This window comes from Chlorocebus sabaeus, chromosome 10 (genome assembly GCF_047675955.1).
Source record: "Chlorocebus sabaeus isolate Y175 chromosome 10, mChlSab1.0.hap1, whole genome shotgun sequence".
Taxonomy (NCBI): Eukaryota; Metazoa; Chordata; class Mammalia; order Primates; family Cercopithecidae; genus Chlorocebus; species Chlorocebus sabaeus.
The window spans coordinates 69,336,742-69,362,711 of NC_132913.1; the positions used below are offsets into that span (position 1 = coordinate 69,336,742).

At 36.6% G+C, this 25,970-nt stretch overlaps 1 protein-coding gene across 1 annotated transcript in view; it reads left to right on the top strand.

The window, feature by feature from the left end:
• PPP1R1C (protein phosphatase 1 regulatory inhibitor subunit 1C) overlaps positions 1-25,970 on the top strand; it is a 136,646-nt gene that overhangs the window by 70,997 nt on the left and 39,679 nt on the right. Inside the window, exon 4 of the mRNA XM_007965542.3 lies at positions 1,399-1,459. Within this exon, the coding sequence (XP_007963733.1) occupies positions 1,399-1,459 (61 nt within the window). The remainder of the gene's footprint in view (positions 1-1,398; positions 1,460-25,970) is intronic.

Below are 25,970 nucleotides of genomic sequence, written 5' to 3' on the forward strand. Positions count from 1 at the left end.
TATTAGTAAGTTTACACTGTGTTACTAAACAACAACAACAAATTTCTGTAGAGTTGATTTTCTATTTGATCTTTAAATATGTGTGTGGAAGTAAACATTAAAAATTCCTAAAGTGATTGCTTCTCAAAACCAGCCAGATGTGACTGAAACAGTATAAGTGCCCCAGAAATGTCAATCATCCACACATTTAACATTAATGTAGAGTCACCCTGTCTATACCTGTGCATAGTATGTGGGTATCACAAAACTCTGTTCTGGAGAAATTTGCTTATACTATTTGCTCATCTGATATGGATTTGGTAACTGTTTTGTTGAAAGTTTTAGTTTTCAATTGATTGCTTCTGCATCAGATAAACAACATCTTGATGATACCTTTGAGGGCAGTTAATCTTTAGTAGGCACAAGGAAAGATGCTTCAAGCTGTTTACAACTTCAGTTTCTAGTTTCTTTCAAACCTTGTACATTATGTTCTTCCTAATGTGCATAGCAAGCCTGGAACAATCTTCAAATGTGTGTTGTAACTATTTACACTTGAGCTTTTCAAAGCAAAAGTAATTGCCCCAGATGCGAAAACTCATTGATTAAGACCTGCACCCTTGCCACATTAAAACATAAATCAACATGCTATTAAAATGGAGTCTTTGGCATTTTCCAATTGGGGGTTAGACCATATAATTTATTAAATGAATAATATGTATATCCATTATATAGAGCTCTGTATCCTTATCTGTATTTTGATCCTGAAATAAGTTCTTATTTTTGTCATTTTGAAATGCAGAATCTCTTCTTCAATAACTTTATCCCGATCCAATAATGCTTAGGTAAGAGTGTCACATAGCAGTTTTCTTAGGAAAGGACTTATCTTTTAAACATATGAAGAATGTTACCTCAATGTTATAATTTCAAGTAACTGGAGGTAATAGTTGAACACATCAATTCAAGATGGCTATAGACTACTCTTACTTTCCAAGGATCCTCATTGTCCCCCTTGAATCACTCAGTAACCCCACGAACAGATAACTATTATCCCCTGTGTTGGAATATACTTTGTCATGGAACTCAGACTGTTTTTCTCTCAAATGAAAAGGATTGGTGTCTCTTTTTCTCTTTCTTTTTTAAAATAAATTAATGTTATTAGGTAGGAAAGTAAAATGATTTCAAGGCTGTCGTGAATAAGGAATCTTATGATTAAGTAGACCCTACAACTCCATATATCTCTTAAGTCTGTGATGTCACTAATGTGTATATAATTTCTCATTAATTAGATTCTATTTCATGACAGGGAGAAATCAGAAAGATTTTCATAACATGGCACAGTATTTATTTCCCTCACAGGTCTGATGGCATCGTATTTTGTATGCAAATCTAAGGCTTTTACTTTTTTCTCTTTCTCCACAGTCTCAGAATGCATCCCCTAAGCAAAGGAAGCAGAGTGTGTACACACCACCCATCATAAAAGGTACTGTTCAGGTACTGTTTCGGGTTGTCATGAGTGCTGAATCATGGCTGGTTGGCCATCTGTTCTCTAAGACCACACATTTGATAAGCTGGATCTAGTCTCAGCTCTGCAACTTAGCAGTGTGATGTTCAGTAAGATGCCTTATCTACTTAAAACTGAGTTTCATCAAGAGTAAAATTTGGGGTTGAATAAGAAATAACTAGGGATCTCAGAATTTCAGTCTAGAAATTCAGAGTTTCCAAAATAATGACAAAGATTTTTTTTTACCCTTATTCGCATACTTCCTTAAAGAGATTTTTCCAGCAGCCCTAATTACTCTTGCCAGTGTTGGCAGATGATTACCATTTTCCTCTTGGCTAAAGCAAAGCAGAATAACTTGAATTTCAGGGAGACTGAGTATGAAGCGTTGCCTCATTGTCTTGTGTCAGGAGCAGCTCTGAGAATCTCAATCAAACAGCTATTCACTGTACCTGTCACTCCTACTGAAACAACAACTAAGGATCTAGTTCAGATTCTGGAATTTTCCCCGGAATTGGAACTAGTAAAAGAAGACCCATTAGTATCTTGACCAATATCGGTTCCAGGGAAAGCATCTCTTATTTCTCACACTGAAATGGACCTGATTTGAGGTAGAGTCTGTCCAGTCTCCTTTCTCATGTTTTTTCCAGTCTGGTGCTTGGGCTGTGGGCCCAGTGGTTGATCATGCTCACTTTGTCCAGCTCAGTTTCAACTGCATGAGAGGCCAGCTGAGCAGCTTCCTCTGGAGTTTGGAGAGAGGGCTAAATTGGGAGTGAAATTTCCCGCTCTGTATTTGCTCTAGATTTGGAGCCTATTCAGGGAGGCAGGATATAAATGGACACATTAATAGCTACTTTCAGTAAACTTCCTTCCTCATGCAGCTATAAAACACCGTGTTTGCTTGTTCATAAGACTGCAGTACAGAATACAATCATCAGCATTGTAGTTTATTCCAGGGTAATTATTGAGACTACTAGGCATCTCTCTCTGAAGATAAGTTTAATCACTTTAAAGATATTTTCCCCATTGTAAGTGATTTTGTACTTTCAAGACACATAAGTTTTGGCATGAATGGGCAACAAGGAAAAATATATGTTCACTCATTTAATGATTTCCTCTGCTCTATTTTAGGTTCACTTAAACTAAATAAAGTAATACTGTTCTCATGTCCTCAGAGAATAATAGTATTATTTTAAAAGGAAAACCTTAAACTGAAAGTCTCAAGGGCCCATGATGTTCATTATATTTAATTCTCAAATATCAAAAGAATGTGGGATCCTGACATCTAGGGAAGTTAGTCCTATTACACATTTTCGCATAAAGCCTTATACTGTCAAGTCCCCCCAAGATACTCATTTAATGATAATCATTTGTGGTCATAAGTTAATGCCTTGAGAAAGCACAGCAATTGTTTCAAGAGGATATCAGGGTATTATCACAAGTCATGTAGGTTCTCATTTATAACCAGTAAATACCTTTGGAAGGCCCTGCTTATGATAAAAGAAAAGAGAAAGCTAAATGCACATATTTTATTTGGTTTACTGGTCTCTAAGAGCTAGAAATAAGTATTTTAAGACAACATGAAGCAGTAGTAACATATGGCATGTTATGAGCATTTTAAAAGGCTTCGGTTATAAGAAAGATGAATGAGCAAAGGAAATGTTTTGAAGATCTTAAATATAATGATACAATTGCTCTGAAATGTATAATTCTTCAAATTTCAGTGGAATGGAACATGCAATTATTGAGAGTAAAAAGATTTGCTGAGGGCATAGTAGTACATGCCTGTAGTCTCAGCTACTTGGGAGGCTGAGGTAGGAGGATGGCTTGAGCCCAGGAGTTGGAGGCTATAGTGCACTATGATCATGCCTGTGAATAGCCACTGCATGCCAGCCTGGGCAACATAGTGAGACCCAGTCTCTAAAAAAGTTTCTAAAATGAAAAAAGGAATTTGTACTCATAGATTCTTCTTCTACATCTTGTTGCCATTTGTGAATTTTTAAATGACCGATATCGAAATATTTCAAGATATCTATTAGGTCTTTGTCTCATACTAAATTTTCTTTTTCCAGATTGAAATATCTTGATGTCAATTATACCTGTTATTTAGTTATTTTGCCTTCATTCTTGATCTTCTAATAAGCTCCACTTTGCCTATATCGTTCTAGAAGTCCATCATTCAGAATGAACCTAATGGTTAAGATGTGTTCTGATCAGAAACTTGTGGAGACTTCAATTATGCCTGAAACCTCCTTCAACCCAGATACTTTAATTCTATTAATGCAACCCAAAATCTTAGCAGCTTTTTGTGGCAGCATTACACATTGCTGGCAAACAGTGAGATGACTTTAAAATCAAAATGCCCAAGTATTTTACAGGTACAGCTTTCCATATTATTCACCATGTATTCCCCATATTGATGTCTTAAATTAGTTTATATAAAAAACAATACAGTACTGTCATCCCAATGGAATTGCCTATTGTTGGAGATAGACTGTTACATTGGCATGTTATATTTTGTATCCTGATTCTGTTATTCATTCTGTTTTCAACTATCTCAATTGTGTGCCATCACAGATAAGATAAACCTATTTTGTTATTTTTATCTGATCCATAACAAACATATGAAACAAAACACAGCTAAAAGAGAGTCCTGCAGCAGTCCACATATCCCCCTCTAATTCATATTGATCCCCTTGTTGCCACCATTTAACCGTTTATCAAATAGACTTATTATATCAGGGTTCCATCCCTTCATCAGAGGTTATCATCAGCACTCCTATTAGATACATTGTGGTATTTCAGATACCTTGTGCTAACCATGAGTCATAAACTTATGATATGTATTGTGCATAAAAATGACAGAAGTTGAAGTTTGCATAGAAAACAGACTTTTTCATTACCTTGTGTAATCTAGTGTTTCATGATTATACACATGGAAAGTTCAGATTATCAGAAAAATGACAGCTAATGACTAATACCCATGTACATTTCTCTGGCGTTTATACAGTGGTCAGCCCTGTAATTTACAGAACAGCCAATTAAATTATTGTTGGACTGCTTGAATCATGTTTTCAGAAAAGTGGATTTGAATGTTAGATAGGAAGTGGCTGACTCATTTCTATCCCCATTGTGTGTGTGTGTGTGTGTTTTACTGGAATGCAAATGCCTTCTACTGAAGAAAGCAAAGTAAGTGCTATTGATTTAAATGGAAATTTGAACATTAAACAAAGCAGCTGACTTAAAAATGACTTTGTAGAGCAGGGCCTGTTAGTATTGCATTACCATTCTTAATGCATAGCCAGTCAGATTTTTCATTTACTTCTGTAAAACATCTTTTTCCTCCCATTCTTTGTAATTTCTTGTAAAGACTTCAGTGTCTAGACAGTTTTTTTCTATGTCAAAAAGACTTCTTCTGACATGTCAGACATACCTTTGAATGCTCACAGAATTTTAACACTTAAGCTTTTTTTTTTTTTTTTTTCCCTCCAAGGATGGCTATGATCGTGATATTTTTTTTTCAACCTCTTCTCATAATAAAGCAATAAATACAAATACAGAATAAATCAGAGAGCAAATCAACCTGGCCCAATAAGAAGCCTAACTTGGATTTTGGAGGGTGGAAGATGAAAGTGGCAAGAATAGCAAGGTTAAGACATACTTCAGATCACCAACTGAAGCATGATCTTCCAATCAGGGAAAACTGTTGATCATGGTGATTTCCTGGAACTCAATATGAAAAGACATGGACTTTGGTGGACAAGCTATCATGGTTTCAACCTCAATGCCACCACTTATTAGCTGTGCAACCTTCAGAAAATCAATGGGTTGTTCACTCCGGAAAACAACAACAAAGAAAAATACATTCAAATATGTTGGATGTATCTGGGAAGTAGAAATGAAGATAATGACCCAAGCCACACAGTTAAGGCAAGCCACATATACATCTGCAGCAGGAAGTGTAAAGGGAAGTTTTACTGGCACAGGGGCAAGTTCATGTAAGCTGTTTGGAAACAGAGTTTATTGGTTTCGGACACTCAGAGCCAGATTTGGCATCAATTAATTGCCACTATAATTAAATGACAATTTAATTACATTGCCGGACATACCTGTCCAGTAACGGCTGCAGAGGCCGTTACTGAACCGGTGTTATTTTGAGAATGTCTTATCTGAATTGCTGTAGTCCTAAAGAATTTCTTGTGGGGTTATTTTAGCAAGTCCTTGAGGCAGTCTTTATCTCAGCCTTGCCAGCATGAACTCCTCCTTTTGGCTTTTTGCTTTAGTGTGTTTGGGCCTGACAAAAAAGTGATTTCATCATAGTATCTGCAACTTTCACAGGGTTAGCCTGTCTCGCTTCTCTCATGGGGAAAATGGAAGTGTTGCTTACCACACAGGATTGCTGTAGGGACTGAATGAAACATAACGTGTAAAGAAAATGCTTAGATCAGGCACACAATATGTGGAACTACTTTGAATAATTATTTGAGCCCTGAATTGAGAGTGGTGAATATTCCTCCTCCGTCTCTGCTTCACCCTGCAGCATGAAGGAATGATTTTGACAGAGACAGAGGAGAGGTGGAAGGACTTCCAGGAGAATAAAATAGCTTTGTTCTCATCCCAGTGGGAATTGAAAAGTCAGGTTTAAGATGCCTAGATATAAAATCCATGTGGATTACCACGCTTGCAACATTCTTTCCACTTTTATTTAGCACCAAGCCTCAGGTAGGTGTGTGGGGTTTATCTTCAACATTTTGCTTTCTTTTAAACAAATGTGGCTTTTCCTTTATGTCACTTAGCTCCGGTCCTCAAACACCATGCCCCTTATTTTCCGACTACTATAACATTCCTGTAAGAGATACTGATATTTAAATTAATAAATCTTGTATTTCAAAAAAGCTGAAAGACAAAATGATAGCTGGTGGTGAATTTTGGGATGCTATAGCAGGTTATGCCATAAATATTTCTTGCCAGAGGGATGGAAGGAAATCATCACACCATATAAATGCAGCCTACACTTAGGCAATGTAGGTAAATTAACCATGACTATATTGGAATGTGACCAATTCACTCTTCCTGATTTCAAACCTCCTTATAATTATGACTCAAAAAACTCTCAAAAGGCATAGACCAGCTGTAATATCCTATTCTCATTACCCGTTGCACATTGAAAATTGAAGGCAGGAAGAGAAGGCAGCAAGATCTCTTAGCTTCTCATCAGGCGTCTCCACCACACTACATTCCTTTTATAAACACTCGTGTCCCTCTGTGGGTGTTCTTCAGGTATTCATCGCATTTGCCTTTCTAAATCTTGGCTTGTTTGTTTGTGCAGGCTCAGTTTGCTTACTGTGTAGGGTGGGGCTTATGTATGCAGCTCAAGAAACATTTTGACAGATTTCTAGATAACAAGGAACATTCTAAATATATACAAGTCTTGCTTTCTTTCTTTTTTTTTTTAACCCAAGTAAGCTCCTATTTCCAGACCCACTTCCTTTGCTTCTCTTTAATTTCTTCCACTGAGTTTTATGCTCATCTTTCCTCATATCTTTGGATGTGGAGGGTGGAGTCAGGTTAGAGAAGCAATTTAAGAATGTACCTTTCTTGCAAGTCACTAAGATGTCTTTTTTTTGGAGGTCAACATTGAGAGAGAATGAAGGACGAGGAAAATACCAGAAAGTATGAGTGAATTTCATCTTTTATGACATTGTCGTGGATTATTAGGTTAAAAGGTCTAAAAGATCTTGAGATAAATCAAATTGCAAATTTATAATCGAGTCCAGTAACTTAATTAACCTCATGTGATGTGACTTAAACATTTGAAAAGGAAAGCACCATTTGTCAATATGGTTCCATTCATTTGTCTCTATATATTTACCTATTTTAAAAATAATTAATCTTTTAAATTTATATTTCTGTGTATAAATAACATAACAGCTTTTAAAATTGCTTTCTATTTGAGAAGCAGGGAAAAAGATAAACTTTTGCATTTGATTTGAATAACTGAATCAAGAATCAGTTTCTTTAAATGTTTCCCAAATAAGCAAATAGCAACGTTCAATTGTGTAAGTAGTAATAACACACGGCCACAATCACATATGAGCCTTTGCCATGTATGGAACGCTGCATTAAAGTGGTGTGGATACAGAGGTGAAAAGCAGAGCCCTGGACCTGTGGGAGACCAGTCTGGAGGAAGCAACATACAAGTGGATAGAGCATACCATGGTAAGTCCTTTAATGGGAATTTAGACAAAGACATCTGGGGATGGGAGGAGATTTGCCATAGGCTTACTGGACAGGAGGGTAAGGCCACTTTCAGATCACAGAAGGGACAGTCATATTTACACCTAAGTCTGGAGAGTAAAATGGACTAGGTCTTGGAAAAGTGGAATACATGGCTCATACCATGATCATTCCTCCTGCTCATGCAAACTTGTGAAGCATTGATGATGATGCTGTAATGTGGACAGTTGAATTCTGCATGGACCATCACAAAGACCTTTGCTGCCATGCAAAGACTAAATAGGTCTCATTAATGGGACTATGTAGATAATATCACTTTCCAAAGCATTTTAAGTCTTCATTCATTTGATTCCATTTTAAAATGTCTGCTTCACGTCTTTGTCTTTCTTCTTAATAATATTACCTTTAGAACAGAATAATTCCCAACTGAAATCACATGTTTTAAAGTTAGATTTTATATTTTAGAACAGGTTTGGATTTATAGAAAAGTTTTGAAGATAGTACAGAGAGTTTTCATATACCCCATATCCAGTTTTCCCTATTATTTATGTCTCATATTAGTATGGCACAGTTAAAATTGGTAAATCAATAGTTGTATAAGACAGTTCTTGTTTTGCTAAAAAGAAATACCTGAGACTGGGTAATTTATAAAGAAAAGAGGTTTAATTGGCTTACAGTTTCACAGACTGTACAGGAAGCTTTTTGCTAGCACCTGCTCGGCTTCTGGGGAAGCCTTGGAAAATTTGCAGTATGGCAGAAGGTGAAGGGGCAGCCAGCACTTTCCATGGCTGGAGTAGGAGGAAGAGAGGGAGGGGAAGGTGCTACACACTTTTAAACAACCAGATCTCACAATAACTCACTCACTATCAAGAGAACAGTACTGAGGGGTGGTGCTAACCCATTCATGAAGAATCCACCTCTATGATCCAATCACCTCCCACCAAGCCCCACCTCCACACTGGGGATTGCAATTGAACATGAGATTTAGATAGGGACACAGATCCACACCTTATCAACATGTATGCGTTGTTATTAACTAAAGCCCATATTTTCTTTGTATCTATTTAGGTTTTTCCTAATGTCTTTTTTTCTGTTCCAGGAATCTATCCACCATACCACATTATGTGTGGTTTCGTGACTCCTTAGGCTCCTCTGGGCTGTGACAATTTCTCAGACATTCCTTGTTTCTGATGACCTTAAACGTTTTGAGGAATACTGGTTAGGTATTTTCTAGAATATCCCTGTACCGGGATTTGTCTGATGTTTTTGTCATGATTAGACTGGGGTAGTGGGTTTTTGGAAGAAAGATGACAGAGATAAAGTAACATTGCATCCCATGGTATGAGGGGCACATACTACCAATATGGTTTATCGCTGTTAATTTTGACCTTGATCACCTGGCTGAGGTAGTAGTTTTGTAGATTCTTCACTGTAAAATAATCCTTTTTCACTCCCTTTCCATACTGTACTCTTTGGAAGGAAATTGCTCTGTGTAGTACACATTTAAAGAGTGGGAAGCTGCACTCTACTTCCTTGAAAGAAGTGTCCTGTACACACATACCTCATTTGAAATTCTTCTGCACAGATTTGTTCCTCCTCCTCCATTGATTTATTTGTTTATTTATTTTCATCATTACAGACACGTGGATATTTATTTTATACTTTGCATTATAACTCAATACTGTATTACTTATTTTGTTGCTGAAATAGTTCCTGTTTTGGCCATTGGGAACTTTTTCCATTGACTCCTGTGTCCCATTGACATACTCCATGAATGTCAAGGTGTTGGTTTGTTTTAGCATATCCTTACTTTCTGGGACTACAAGATTCTCTAGGCTTTCTTGTCCCAGTCCTAGAATCTGCCTTTTCTCCAAGGAGCCCTCAAATATAATTTTAATTCCTATTTGAGTCAGTATTCTATGAAATGTATGTTGGAATAAGCATGTGGTTGCTAAAAATGGAGAACTCTGTCTCCTTGCAAAAATGTATGTACACCATGTCCATTAATGTAGGAGCTATCAGTCTGCTAAGGTGTACACAGTCCACTCATACTAATGCTAATAGAGTTTCAGGAAGTAAAAACAATTCCTCATTACTAGAATAAGCAGATGCCATTTTTATGGACTTGCTCTCCTTCGTTTTATGCCTAATGGAGTGTTCCCTGATGTTTTCTGAGATGAGATTTGTATTATCCCTTTATGAATGTGGAAATAATAATAGATTGGTAGCCTTCTTGATGCTTAACTATTTGCTTTACTTAAAGATTTTTAAAAAGATGTTTATAATACCTTATAGTTGTGTAGTGCTTCAACATATACAATGTTCTTTTATATAATTATTTGGCTTTTATGGAAAACTATGAAAGGTAACTAAGATAGTTTATTTTGGAGGAAAGTGTGGATTACAGAGGAGCAGGGTTCCTGTGTTAAGTGTCCTTCCCTTTTACAAAACTAAGTCATGACCTGAGCCTTTTTTTAGGGTGTCCTGTGAAGTTTTGTTAGAATAGCAATGGGCCTCATTTTTTCCATTTGCCCATTTATCCTGTTTGCCCTAACTAAAATACAGAGTCCATGCAACCTTATAACTTGATGGAAAATTTTTACAAGATCTTTTTGTACCAAGCATTTTTACAAAATGCTTAGTACCTTTGTTTTTAATAATTTTTGTATTTTAAACTCATGTTATTGATCCTTACATAATAACAATTTTATACTCAAACCAAGCTTGCCTTTAATCTTGTCTCTCTCCAGTTTCTCCCCCTCTCCCATACAACTGACCACACAAATCTGACTTTTTTGTTTTAGATTCCTTCAAGTGTTCACTAATTCCTTTAGAGTAAGTCCCTGGAAATGATGTACAGGGCTCTTTATGACCTTGCCTCTTCATTCCTGTCCGGCCTTGCCTCTGGCCACAACCTCCTTTTTTCCATGCTGCAGCAATGCTGAGCTGCATTCAGTTCTTTGAAAATAATAAGTGGTTTCTGGCCTCTATGCTTTTGTTCTGCAGTGTTATTTACATAGAGGTGTTTCTCTGTACGCCTTCCTACCAGTTCTAAATCCTTTTAGCTGTGCTTCTTTGAGACTGAGAATGCATTTTATATACCTATATATGTGATATCTGTAATTCCTTCTAGCTAGACTGCGGAGCCCTTGAGGGCAGGGCCCATGTCCTATTTGTCTTCCAGGAACATTGTGATTTGTCTTCTATTTGAATTTTAGAAGGTCTCCTAGTCAGTGGTGAGTCAGTGAGTAAATAATCTTTCTGATTTAAAAATAAGCATATCTTGGCTTAGTTTTAGCCACATTGAACAAAATTATAAATTCTTTCACTGACTCACACCTTCATTCTAGACTCTAATAAAATGCTTACTGTCTATCTTCCAGGTCATTTATTAGGCTCTTTTAGTTCAGGATAAGCTAATACAGTCCCTGTTTATAAGAAAAATGTTGTCAAATGAAAAAGAAAGTTATGTAAAAAATACTTGTAAGTTCCCTGAGATTGATATGGACAGTGACATTAGAACACGGAGAAGGAAATGGCTGGCACTTCCTGTCACAGCTAGGGAAGACGGTACAGAAGAAATGAATTGCATCTGTAAGTTGAGGGATGAGTGAGATTTTGCTAGAGAAGTGTCAGGGGTGGATTCCAGAACGAGGATTTGGCAGACCTGAAGGCACAGAGTGTGAATGGGCATATGAACTTTGAACACTGTGGACTGGGGACAGGACCTGTGGAGGAGAAAACACTGAACAGATGCAGGGGACTTGTCAAAGGTCTCCTGTGTCCTGTGCACAAAAGTTGGGATTGTATCCCAAGACAATAGAGCACCTTTGGATAATTTTGAAGATTGCTTGATCTGTTGCCATATTTCTTGTGAGTGCTTTGAAGATTTGGGGCCAGGGCTAAAGGACAAAGTAGTTGATTCAGAGTTAGTTTTTAAAAATTCTTCTATAATAGGTTGTATTTGCCTCAGTTTATCTGCTTGTTTCCAGTGCTCTTCTTTCTACAAGAATGGACAACTGCTAGCACCAACCTTTCTTTTTCTTTCATGCATTTAGACTTTCTAAGTAGAAGCTATGACTTTGAGATGCCAAAATACTCATCACATTATCGTCCAAAATAGATCCGTTGAAATCCCTGTAAAATGTGTTAAAATATAAAAAATGTCAAGATAAATTGAGAAATTGATTCTTAGTGGGGCAAACTGAAGATAATATTACATTCTTCACAAACTTGTCCTGGTCTATAAAACTTGTCTAAACATTTTCCCTCCTAAAACTTTGTATTCTTGCCTGAACTTCAAAAAGAAGCCTGATCTGCAAGATAATTTTAAGAACAGTTTTATTAATTCCTTTCTCAATAGGTTGTCATGACAAAATACCCAACACCTCAGTTGTGGCAGAACTAGCTGCACTCTTTCTGTTGAGTGTTTTCTGTGGGATAGTTAAAGTAACCAGCAATGCTGTCAAACAATATACAAATATTTATTAAACTTGTACTCTGTGCAACATTCTAAGATCTGTCTGTCTTTAAACAAATTAACTACCAAATTCTAAACACCCTAGGTCAAATTTTGAGAAAGGTTTACAGTTTTGGATTTTTCACTAAGAGAAAAAATACCAAGTAGGATAAGAATGTTCAAAGGTTGCAGTTTCAGGAAATTACTATGTGCACAATATAAAAATTATGTGATAAGCATTGAATTTATGATCTGTATTCTACATTGCATCCTTTCTGGTATAATTACCAATGGAAGCTATTTTCTACTTTTATTATCCTTGGTAGGTATACCGAAGCTATCATTTTATTCTTTCTTATGTATAAATTTGTCACATTTTATTTTCAAAACCAAACTTAAAATTATTTTAATTGACTTCCAACAGGCTATCTTAGGGAAAGATTCTCCCATGCTTTCATTCATATAATACCCACAAGGCAATTCAGTTCCAAATACAGCTTGAATTGAAGCTAGAATTGTGATAGAGCCTCTGAAAGCTTGAAATGGCTATCATTTGCCTTCTGAATCTGAGGCCATTAGCCTATTACTAAATATTTAATTCTTAAAAGCCAGTTGGTCCTCTTACACCATGGCAGTCTAAGAATAAATGAAAAGGAAGTAGGAAGTAGAAGTAAGGTATAAGATGGCTGTAGGAGATATGAGAGCTGGCTGCCTGATGAGCAGAGGCAGAAACATATGAAATTTACACACCATCACTGTGTAGGGCAAAGATGATCAAAACAATGATTCAGTCATTAAGAAAATAATTGCACTATTTCTATTGTGATGCATATTTTAAAAGGCAGGAAAGTGGTTTGAATCCCACTTTTCAAAAGCATTTTAAAAGTCTTGTTGACTATTAACTCTATGCACTACTCTATGTCCATGTCAGGTTAAACTTTGAAGTCTGAGCATCCTACTTCAAATTTTGGAGTTTCCTTTTGGGTTTCAATTGACAATCTTGAGATGATAAGCTCTGCCTCAACTTACAGTACTTCTGTGAAAAAATGTATTTTATGTATCAAAAATTGTCACTGGATAATAATGCTCACATTATGTAAAAATAGGTCTCAAAACATATTTTTGTATGGCAAAAATAAAAAAATTTAAAGTAGCTTAAATGTATTTTATTTTTTAGTATATACTTATAATGTACTATTTTATCTTTAGGTTTTACATTTAGTCCCACAGCTTATGATGTTGATTTTTGCCTTGAAAAAATTTACTCTGTGATTGTGGGAATTAGTTTGGATCTTTTAGAACAGTTCTTAATATCTCTAAAGTTATCTATAAATCAAGGATTTTGAACTTCTATAATAGAAAAAAGGGACGGAAAGAGAAATTCTCTCCTTCCATCTGTTCATCTTTTTTAAAAATGCAGGCAAGAAGTAGTTGTTTCTGTCTTTGATGTTATTGAGGAAATAATATATGTAAAAATCAGAGGAATGGAGGAAGAGAGCATTGGATCTGTGATTTTGTACACTGCACTCGTTTATGCTTTAAGTCCTGATGGCTAATGAAGTCAATCAGCACCCCCCACACACACACACAAACCTCCTAACTCTATCATTATTCATTGTAATTCCCTCTTTGTGCAATAAGTTAATTAGTATTTTTACAATAATTTTCTTCAAAATACTTTTCTGTTAATCTTTCTCAATTATGTATGCCTGTAGTATCTTGCTTATGCTTTTTTCCACTACTAACAAACTTAATTGGATTTTAAATAACACATCTGTAAATTCTACCACGAAGAAATACGGAAGAGTGTTATTTGCCAAAGTTTCTTAGCCTATCTGATGTTGTATACTCCTTTGTACCAGTCTTACTCATCCTAAACTTTGTAAAAATAATAATGAAATTAGTTTTTCTTTGAGCCTTTCTTAGAAGATGGTAGGCAGTGTCATTTCATTATTATTAATTGATTTTTTTTACAATTACTTGGGCATACAAATGTGTCCTAGACATAATGAAAACTTCTAGTCTACCTTCAAAGTTTTAGAAAAGTACTACGTGAATACTCATTTGTATAAATGAAAACGAAGTCTCTTTTATGACTTCAAAGAACCTCAAAGAATGGCAAAATGGGTTTCAAGTTTCAGATATTTAAACATTGCTACATTAAACTGTTTGTTCTTGAGTAACATAAAATGTCATAAACTTACATTTTTTTTTTGATTAAGATACATTTTGTGAGAGCTGAACCATGATAAAAAGGAGAAACACCTGATAGTCTTAATTTTTTATGTCAATTTTAATTAACATATAAATGTTTTGAAATTAGCTATGAAAATTGTCCAAAAAGTAAATATCACAGGGCCTCATTGGCAATGTCAAAGCTTTATTTCATTTTATTGAGATTAATTAATTGTCGAATTACCACATGTCCCATGTTTTACTTGTAAGGCCAAACCAAAGAATTCTTTGCATCTATATCAGCATCCTTAGCTTTTCAGACAGGCATTTTAATCCCTTCTGATCTCTGAGATAAATATATTTTTTCCCGTAATTATATAATTACTCAATAGACCAGAGCAGATCCCATGGAGCCACTGCAGTGTGTGCTGTATAAATAATGTGCTGTTCTACCTCTGATAATTGGCCAGTAGAGCCTCCTAGGAGTGTTTTTATCCCTTAAATAAACACTACATAGGCAAGGAGGGTTGACTCAGTATTTTCTTCATTGGCAATGAAACCAGAAGCGCTTCATATCCAGTGCTTATTAGATCATTTTAGAAAGAACACAGTGCTTGTGACCCTACAGCTCCCTCTGCTGGTCCACAACGTTTAAATAAAAGTCCAAGTAGAAAATAATGTTTAAGAAGTGGAACAACTGCCGGGCGTGGTGGCTCACACCTATAATTCCAACCCTTTGGGAGGCCGAGGCGGACAGCCTGTGGTCAGGAGTTCGAGACCAGCCTGGCTATAGCATGGTAAAACCCCTATCTTTACTTGAAAATGCAAAAAAATTAGTCGGGCTTGTGATGCATGCCTGTCCGGAGCCTGAGGAAGAAGAATCGCTTGAACCCGGGTGGCAGAGGTTGCAGTGAGCCGAGACGGTGCCACTGCACTCCAGCCTGGGCGAAAAGAACCAGAGCCCCTTAGGAGAAAAATGTGTCATTTTTGGTATGAAATGGGATTAAACTAAAGGAATAAGCAACAGAAAGTCTTATTTTTATGATTATTAAATTGTGAGCCACCTTACTCACCATCTGTCTTTAATCATCCAAGCATTGTGTATTCCTGTCATGTCTTGTTTTTTGCAGTAAAAAGCAGGCTCTAGATAGAGTAGGCAGGTATTTTTTTCAGGACAACCCTAACCAAAGTGAGCTTCATGAGTCTATGAGCCCCACATTAACAGCCCTGTTCCTTCATAAAGCAGATTATTATTCATAGGGGTCCTTAAGGTGCCTTTACTCCATATAAAGGGATGGCAAGTTAAAGATGTAAAGAAATGAACGTCTTCTTCAGACTGACCAGTTAAAATCCTGTGCACCTCATCTTTCTGGTATTGATAACCATCTTCATTTAGTACAGGAAAAAATAACAGAAAGAAGGAGAACTGGAGTAGGAGAAACATGGGCTTGAATCCCAGCTCTGATAATTCAAATCTGTGTAGTCTACTTCCAGTTATTTAACCTTTATACTTTTTCTTGTTCACATCTATAATTTGAAGATAATCTCAGAGAGTCGTTGTGAGTGCAAAATAAAGTAATATACTTATAGTGCCCAATATGTAGCAGGTGTGTTTCAATTGTAAACACAACTCCTGAGAAATCTGGGTTTCTGCCCAACCGACAGAATGACCCAGAGAATGTCAAAGGGAAATCATTTCCCTTCCAAACATTCTGAAAGTATGGCCAGGCAACATACAGTCAATCATATAAAATACAGAGTTTGTATTTAAAGAAGTTAATGTGATGTGACTTTTCCATAGTTACACAATCTACAATCAAATTTTATTTATTTTTTGATATGGAGACAAGATCAGAAATATAGTTGACTACAGAATTGTAGGTTCCAGAAATCATTAAATCAGGCTATAAAAGAAGCTATGTAAACACTATATTCTGATGAAAAGGATTTAGATAATGAGTTGTACATATTGTCATAGATTATTACAAATAAATTCATGTCTCTGATAGCTCTCTATTGCTACTTACCTAGCAAATGTGTTTATTTTAGTATATTAGGTTTTGAAAAGACAGTAAACAATGGTTTTATAATCTAATAACTAGATAAAGGAAAGTGGTTTGAGCCTAATGTCTTAGATATTCTGAACAACAGTTTGCCTTCAGGTAATGTTGTGCTGTGTCTCATTCCATATACACAGGTTAGGTCATTCTTTATTATTAGGTAATAAAAAATAATAGAGGGAGTATAAGTAGTGGCTAACTGCAAGAATCTGAAGCCTGAGAATCTGAGTTTGAATTCGAGTTCCATTTAACTGTCTGACCTTGAGAGAGTGGGTTGGATGCCTCATCTCTGCTTCATTGTCTTCGCTTCCAAAATGGAGGTAATAAAAGTGTGCACTTTGTATCAGTTTTCAGGGACTGCCTCAACAGATTCCCACAAACTTGATACTTAACACAAAAGAAATGTTTCCTCTCACAGTTGGTGAAGCTAGGCATCTAAAAATCAAGGTATCAGTATGGCCATGCTGCCACTGAAGGCTGTAGGGAAGATTCCTTCCTTGCCTCTTCCAGTTTCTGGTGGCCCCAGGTGTTCTTCAGCAAGTCCTCAGGTTCTTCAGCAAGTCCTGGGAGCGGAACTCGTTTCTATCTCACTCTTCATGTGGCCTGCTGTTCTGTGTCTCTCTGTGTTGTTTCCTTTTCTTATAAGGACATCAGTTACTGGATGTAGAGTATCGGTTATTTCATCCTGTCAGGCCTCATTTTAACTACATCTGCAAAGCCTTATTTTCAAATAAGGTCACATTCTGATTTTCCAAGTGGACGTGAATTTTTGGAGGACACCATTCAACCCAGTACATACCTCACTGGGTTGTTTTGAGGATTAAATAGGTTGCTGTACCTAAAGCACTAGAACATTGCCTGTTGCGGAAGTTTTAGTTAAGGTGACTTCTAAAATTCCATGTATAGTTCAAGCCATTTCCAGTTTCACCTAAGTTACAGATGTCCCATTGCATATTTTCTCAATAGCACATCCCCCAACAGCCTGCTCTATCTTTAACTTCAGCCATCTAAAACTGTCTTTATGTTCATCCTCGAACGAAAACCAGAGGATCCCCCAATTCCTGTAAATAGTATCACTATCCCCCATTTGCTCAGATTGAAAGCCTCGACATCATTTACAACGACTTCATCTTCTTTGTTGCCATAACTGAGTAATCTTTTGGTCCTGTAGAGTGGATCTTGAGAGAGGTTCACTTGTCATATTCTCACTTCCCCTTTTCCAGGTCAGGCTCTCTTTAACATTCACCCAGATGAAAAACAGAATAATACCGTAACACAGTACATCGTGTACATACAAATACACACATATTTCAGACAGAAACAGAACTATATTTCCTTTAATTCAGACTATATGTCTCTTTAATGACAATGAGAAATATGAAATACAATATAGAGTAAGTTGGCCTTATTTAGTGGCTCTGCATGCAAGCTGACTCACTGTAGAAAAGGACAAGGTTTAAAGGGAAAAAAAGGAAAATATTAACTGCTTCTAACCCACAAAATTTAAATAAAGCCATTTTAATATGCATTGATTATGTTCAGCCATTTTATAGCTCTGGCTTCAGTTTTCTTATTGGTAAAATATGACCTTGAGAAAGTTATTTAAATTATCTAATCATAAAGAAACCTACTCATAAGGTTTTAATAAAAATGAAATAAAAAACTGTATATAAAATACTTCAGCATGGTACTATGCCCCTCATCCATGGTTAATAAATACTAGTTATTACATATAATTTTAGCATCATATTGACATAAACTCTTTAAAACTCTTGGACTTATTTGGTTGCTGCTTCATTTGATGATTAACTTCATTTAAAGCGTATTTCCAGGTTTGATTGCATTTTAACAAGGGAGTGCAGTTTGCGCTCAGTGTGCACAGTGGTTGGGAAGAATTTGGTGTCTACATCTTTAGCTGCTATTGGGCAAATGGAGAGGTAAGTAGTATACTCTTTTTGAGCATAGTGCCAACTAGTGTCCATATTTATACAAAAGAGGGTTAAAGGGAACAAGAAAGAGCACACAGTAAACATTCAACAAATAGTGGCTATCAGTATTATACAATTTTTTTTCAAGTTTCAGCTTCCAGATGAATACAAATGAGTGCCTTAACCTCTTTCAGTCTTCTTTCAAAGAGAAGATTCAATACATTGCAGTTGCAGAAGTTATAGGAAGTAGCTAAACAGAGAAGAGTATAAAATTGTGATAGAAAATTTGAAATCCTTATATTTCTTTTGCTAGATTAGTCAACACATATTCAGCACCTATTGAGTGTTGATTCTGAAGAGCACTGATCAGATAAAAGTGATCATTTAGTAAAGCAAATGAGAGAACCTTAATTCTAAAGTACAGCTAGCAGAGTTAACTTAGAAGTGAACTTTGGTAACTTCTGGATGCCTTTGTAAAAAAAAAGTATTGTGTCATATTGAAATATGTCATAATAAAAATTCCTGCACTTAGCAGGAATTACATTGACTATGTCTCATGTGTATGGTTGAAAAGCCGCTTCAACCACTCGTCATGTACACCTCATATCCTGCCTGCATAAAAGGCTGTGCCCATTTCACTATGGATACAGATTAGTTTATCCTGCATATTACCAATTCCTTATGTCCACATATAAAGTCATAAATATCAGAGAGAAAAGCTTCATGTGCAGAAACTTTGTAGTTAATGGGAAAGCAAATACCAAGTTCTGACTACGTACCTCCCTATGCCTATTCTTTTTTTTTTTTAAAGTCTTTTTTATTCCTGAAGCTTTAAGAAATAAACAAAAGCTATTACTTTGACAAAGCAGACACCAACATAATGAGATTTGAGTAGGATTATGTATTTCCCTTTATCTACCACTCTGTTTTCCATAAGGGGACACAAAGACATTTTTTGCACGTAATCTTGTAAGCTAGTTAGGAATTCTCACTTCATCCGTGCAAAGAATAGAAACAAACTCATAAAGCAACAGATGAATGCATGCATGTGAAATTGGAAGTCATTTGCATTTAAAGTGATATAACTTAGGTGATCAGAGGGGATGCAGTTAGGATAATATTTTCTTTCAGGACTCAAAGTTCTCAAAGGTCTCAAAAGAAAATATCTCACCTGGTTTTCAAGCAGGTTTCAAATTATGTTTGACAAACATGGGACATCATCTCTAAAGCATGTGTGCATGTGTCTGGTGTTAAATTAACATTGGAAAGTTACCCTGAAGGCCAAACAGACAAGGTTTTCTAAGTTTCTGCTTCGCCTAGTAAGACAGCCTTGGTCATGGAGGAGGCCTGATTCTGAAGACAGGGTCAATTCTGTCACTCACATTTTTTTACTGCCCTGCCTTCGCTGACTCTGCATCTGAGTCGCGAAAGAACATAGACTCAAAAAGTGCTGAATATATGTTGATTACTCCAGCAATAGACATATAAGAATTTCAAGATTGATATATTTTAATAAAAGCACTGTTAAACATTGAAGGCCTAAGTAATATTACTAGAGGACCTCTCTGATCAACTATAACATACAGGCAGAAAGGACATCCTTTCCTGTGTTGCCCCAGACCACCCTTTGACTTGGTCACAGAAGAATTCCAGTTGACAACACTTTATGGAGCAAAAAGGTACTTGCTGGGAAGCTGCAACACTTGGTGGAGTCTAATAACACCCAGCGGGAGACCACGGTACCCGGTGGGATGGAATCAACACAGCCCAAGTGGAATACAGGTATTTGGGAACACTGTTACATATGTATACTCTGAAAAGCCTTGGGACACGACCAGAGCGTAATAGATTTTTAAAGGGGCCTTAGATGAGTCCTAGAGTCAAAAAGAGGTTTGAGGTATTTGTGATATTACAATCTCATAACTTCTCCAGGCTGCTAAACTCTAGAAGTCAAGTTACAAAAGAAAGATTAGATTATTGTCATACTTTCAATTGTGTGTAAGTTTTTGGTTTGAGTCTTTAAAACAAAGAGTTGAATAATTAGGTTGAAAGTGAGTTTTTTCATATATATTTATTTTTATTTCAGTAGCTTTAGGGGTACAGGTGGTTTTTGGTTACATGGATGAATTGTATAGTGGTGAAGTCTGAAATTTTAACGCCGCCATCATATAAGTGCTGTATATTGTAAACAATATGTAGTTTTCTATCTCTCGCCCCTCTCTTATCCTCCCCATCTCTGAGTCTCCAATGTCTGTTACACCACTCTGTGCCATAATGTATACCTTTGAGTACCTATAGCTTAGCTCCCTCTTGTAATCAAGAATATATGGTATTTGATTTCCCATTCCTGAGTCACTTCACTTAGAATAATGGCCTCCAACTACATCCAAGTTGCTCCAAGACAGTTTTTTCTTTTTTAAGGCCTGAGTAGTATTCCATGGTGTATATATACCACATTTTCTTTATCCAATCATTGATTGATGGGCACTTAGTTTGGTTCCATATATTTGCAATTGTGAATTTTGTGCTGTGATAAACACATGTATACAGGTGTCTTTTTGCTATAATGACTTCTTTTCCTTTGAGTAGATACCCAGCAGCGAGATTGCTAGATCAAATGATAGATATACTATTAGTTCTTTGAGAAATCTCCATACTGTTTTCCATAGAGGTTGTACTAATGAAAATTTCCACCAGCAGTGTATATGCGTTCTCTTTCACCACATCCACATTGGCATCCATGCTTTTTAACTTTTTAATAATTACCATTCTGGCTGGGGTAAGGTGGTATTTCATTGTGGTTTTAATCTGCATTTCCCTGATTATTAGTGATGTTGAACATTTTTAAATGTTTGTTTGTCATTTGTGTATATCTTCTATTGAGAGCTATCTATTCATGTCATTTGCCCAATTTTTAATGGGATTATTTGTGGTTTTTTTTTTATTTGTTTGAATTCTTTTTTTTTTTTTTTTTTGAGACGGAGTCTCGCTCTGTCGCCCGGGCTGGAGTGCAGTGGCCGGATCTTGGCTCACTGCAAGCTCCGCCTCCCGGGTTTACGCCATTCTCCTGCCTCAGCCTCCCGAGTAGCTGGGACTACAGGCGCCCGCCACCTCGCCCGGCTAATTTTTTGTATTTTTAGTAGAGACGGGGTTTCACCGTGTTCGCCAGGATGGTGTATTTTTTTAGTAGAGACGGGGTTTCACCGTATTAGCCAGGATGGTCTTGATCTCCTGACCTCGTGATCCGCCCGTCTCGGCCTCCCAGAGTGCTGGGATTACAGGCTTGAGCCACCGCGCCCGGCCTATTTGTTTGAATTCTTTCAGAGTCTTGTTACTAGTCCTTTGTTGGAAGCATAGTTTGCAAGTATTTTCTCTCATTCTGTGGGTTGTCTGTTTACTCTGATAATTATTTCTTTTTCTGTGCAGAAGCTTTTTAGTTGAATAAGGTCCCATTTATTTATTTTTGTTTTTGTTGCATTTGCTTTTAGTGTCTTAGTCATAAATTCTTTGCCTAGGCCAATGTCCAGAAGAGTTTTTCCTAGGTTTTATTTTAAGATTTTTATGATTTCAATTGTTAGATTTAAGTCTTTAATCCAACTTGAGTTGATTTTTGTACGTGGTGAGAGGGAAGGACCCTGTTTCATTCTTCTGCATATCTCTATCCAGTTTTCTCAGAACCATTTATTAAACAGGGTGTCCTTTCCCCATTTTATGTTTTTGTCTGCTTTAAGATCAGTTGGTTGTATTTGGCTTTATTTCTGGGTTATCTATTCTGTTTTATTGGTCTATGTATCTACTTTTATGCCAATACCATGCTATTTTGGTTACTATAGCCCGTAGTATAATTTGAAGTTGGCTACTGTGATGCCTCCAGATTTGTTCATTTTCCACAGAGTTACTTTGGCCATTCATTTTTGTTCTTATTAATTCAAGGATTATTAAATTCAGGATTAATTTAAGGATTGATTTTTCTTAATTCTGTGAAAAAATGATGTTGATGTTTTGATAGGAATTGCTTGAGTCTATATATTGCTTTGGGTACTATGGTAATTTCACAATATTGATTCTTCTAATTCATGAGCATGAGATGTATTTCCATTTGTTTATGTCACCTGTGATTTTTTTCAACAGTATTTTATAGTTCTTGTAGAGATCTTTTACCTCCTTGGTTAAGTATATTCCTAGATATTTTATTTTATTTTTTGGCAGCTATTGTTAGACATTAAATTCTTTTTTTTTTTTTTTTTTTTTTTTTTTCATATTCACACCTCATGCCCAACCTAAATCTTCTGCTTTTTTTTTTTTTTAATTTATTTATTATTATTAAACTTCAAGTTGTAGGGTACATGTGCACAACGTGCAGGTTTGCTACATATGTATACTTGTGCCATGTTGGTGTGCTGCACCCATCAACTCGTCATTTACATCAGGTATAACTCCCAATGCAATCCCTCCCCCCTCCCCCCTCCCCATGATAGGCCCCGGTGTGTGATGTTCCCCTTCCCGAGTCCAAGTGATCTCATTGTTCAGTTCCCACCTACGAGTGAGAACATGCGGTGTCTGGTTTTCTGTTCTTGTGATAGTTTGCTAAGAATGATGGTTTCCAGCTGCATCCATGTCCCTACAAAGGACACAAACTCATCCTTTTTTATGGCTGCATAGTATTCCATGGTGTATATGTGCCACAATTTCTTAATCCAATCTGTCACTGATGGACATTTGGGTTGATTCCAAGTCTTTGCTATTGTGAATAGTGCTGCAATAAACATACGTGTGCATGTGTCCTTATAGCAGCATAATTTATAATCCTTTGGGTATATACCCAGTAATGGGATGGCTGGGTCATATGGTACATCTAGTTCTAGATCCTTGAGGAATCGCCATACTGTTTTCCATAATGGTTGAACTAGTTTACAATCCCACCAACAGTGTAAAAGTGTTCCTATTTCTCCACATCCTCTCCAGCACCTGTTGTTTCCTGACTTTTGAATGATCGCCATTCTAACTGGTGTGAGATGGTATCTCATTGTGGTTTTGATTTGCATTTCTCTGATGGCCAGTGATGATGAGCATTTTTTCATGTGTCTGTTGGCTGTATGAATGTCTTCTTTTGAGAAATGTCTGTTCATATCCTTTGCCCACTTTTGGATGGGGTTGTTTGTTTTTTTCTTGTAAATTTGTTTGAGTTCTTTGTAGGTTCTGGATATTAGCCCTTTGTCAGATGAGTAGATTGCAAAAATTTTCTCCCATTCTGTAGGTTGCCTGCTCACTCTGATGGTAGTTTCTTTTGCTGTGCAGAAGCTCTTTAGTTTGATGAGATCCCATTTGTCAATTTTGGCTTTTGCTGCCGTTGCTTTTGGTGTTTTAGACATGAAGTCTTTGCCCATGCCTATGTCCTGAATGGTACTACCTAGGTTTTCCTCTAGGATTTTTATGGTATTAGGTCTAACATTTAAGTCTCTAATCCATCTTGAATTAATTTTCGTATAAGGAGTAAGGAAAGGATCCAGTTTCAGCTTTCTACTTATGGCTAGCCAGTTTTCCCAGCACCATTTATTAAATAGGGAATCCTTTCCCCATTTCTTGTTTCTCTCAGGTTTGTCAAAGATCAGATGGCTGTAGATGTGTGGTATTATTTCTGAGGACTCTGTTCTGTTCCATTGGTCTATATCTCTGTTTTGGTACCAGTACCATGCTGTTTTGGTTACTGTAGCCTTGTAGTATAGTTTGAAGTCAGGTAGCGTGATGCCTCCAGCTTTGTTCTTTTGACTTAGGATTGTCTTGGAGATGCGGGCTCTTTTTTGGTTCCATATGAACTTTAAATCAGTTTTTTCCAATTCTGTGAAGAAGCTCATTGGTAGCTTGATGGGGATGGCATTGAATCTATAAATTACCTTGGGCAGTATGGCCATTTTCACGATATTGATTCTTCCTATCCATGAGCATGGTATGTTCTTCCATTTGTTTGTGTCCTCTTTGATTTCACTGAGCAGTGGTTTGTAGTTCTCCTTGAAGAGGTCCTTTACATCCCTTGTAAGTTGGATTCCTAGGTATTTTATTCTCTTTGAAGCAATTGTGAATGGAAGTTCATTCCTGATTTGGCTCTCTGTTTGACTGTCACTGGTGTATAAGAATGCTTGTGATTTTTGCACATTAATTTTGTATCCTGAGACTTTGCTGAAGTTGCTTATCAGCTTAAGGAGATTTTGGGCTGAGACAATGGGGTTTTCTAAATATACAATTATGTCGTCTGCAAACAGGGACAATTTGACTTCTTCTTTTCCTAACTGAATCCCCTTGATTTCTTTCTCTTGCCTGATTGCCCTAGCCAGAACTTCCAACACTATGTTGAATAGGAGTGGTGAGAGAGGGCATCCCTGTCTTGTGCCAGTTTTCAAAGGGAATTTTTCCAGTTTTTGCCCATTCAGTATGATATTGGCTGTGGGTTTGTCATAAATAGCTCTTATGATTTTGAGGTACGTTCCATCAATACCGAATTTATTGAGCGTTTTTAGCATGAAGGGCTGTTGAATTTTGTCAAAAGCCTTTTCTGCATCTATTGAGATAATCATGTGGTTCTTGTCTTTGGTTCTGTTTATATGCTGGATTATGTTTATTGATTTGCGAATGTTGAACCAGCCTTGCATCCCAGGGATGAAGCCCACTTGATCATGGTGGATAAGCTTTTTGATGTGCTGCTGAATCCGGTTTGCCAGTATTTTACTGAGGATTTTTGCATCGATGTTCATCAGGGATATTGGTCTAAAATTCTCTTTTTTTGTTGTGTCTCTGCCAGGCTTTGGTATCAGGATGATGTTGGCCTCATAAAATGAGTTAGGGAGGATTCCCTCTTTTTCTATTGATTGGAATAGTTTCAGAAGGAATGGTACCAGCTCCTCCTTGTACCTCTGGTAGAATTCAGCTGTGAATCCATCTGGTCCTGGACTTTTTTTGGTTGGTAGGCTATTAATTATTGCCTCAATTTCAGAGCCTACTATTGGTCTATTCAGGGATTCAACTTCTTCCTGGTTTAGTCTTGGAAGAGTGTAAGTGTCCAGGAAATTATCCATTTCTTCTAGATTTTCCAGTTTATTTGCGTAGAGGTGTTTATAGTATTCTCTGATGGTAGTTTGTATTTCTGTGGGGTCGGTGGTGATATCCCCTTTATCATTTTTAATTGCGTCGATTTGATTCTTCTCTCTTTTCTTCTTTATTAGTCTTGCTAGTGGTCTGTCAATTTTGTTGATCTTTTCAAAAAACCAACTCCTGGATTCATTGATTTTTTGGAGGGTTTTTTGTGTCTCTATCTCCTTCAGTTCTGCTCTGATCTTAGTTATTTCTTGCCTTCTGCTAGCTTTCGAATGTGTTTGCTCTTGCTTCTCTAGTTCTTTTAATTGCGATGTTAGAGTGTCAATTTTAGATCTTTCCTGCTTTCTCTTGTGGGCATTTAGTGCTATAAATTTCCCTCTACACACTGCTTTAAATGTGTCCCAGAGATTCTGGTATGTTGTATCTTTGTTCTCATTGGTTTCAAAGAACATCTTTATTTCTGCCTTCATTTCGTTATGTACCCAGTAGTCATTCAGGAGCAGGTTGTTCAGTTTCCATGTAGTTGAGCGGTTTTGATTGAGTTT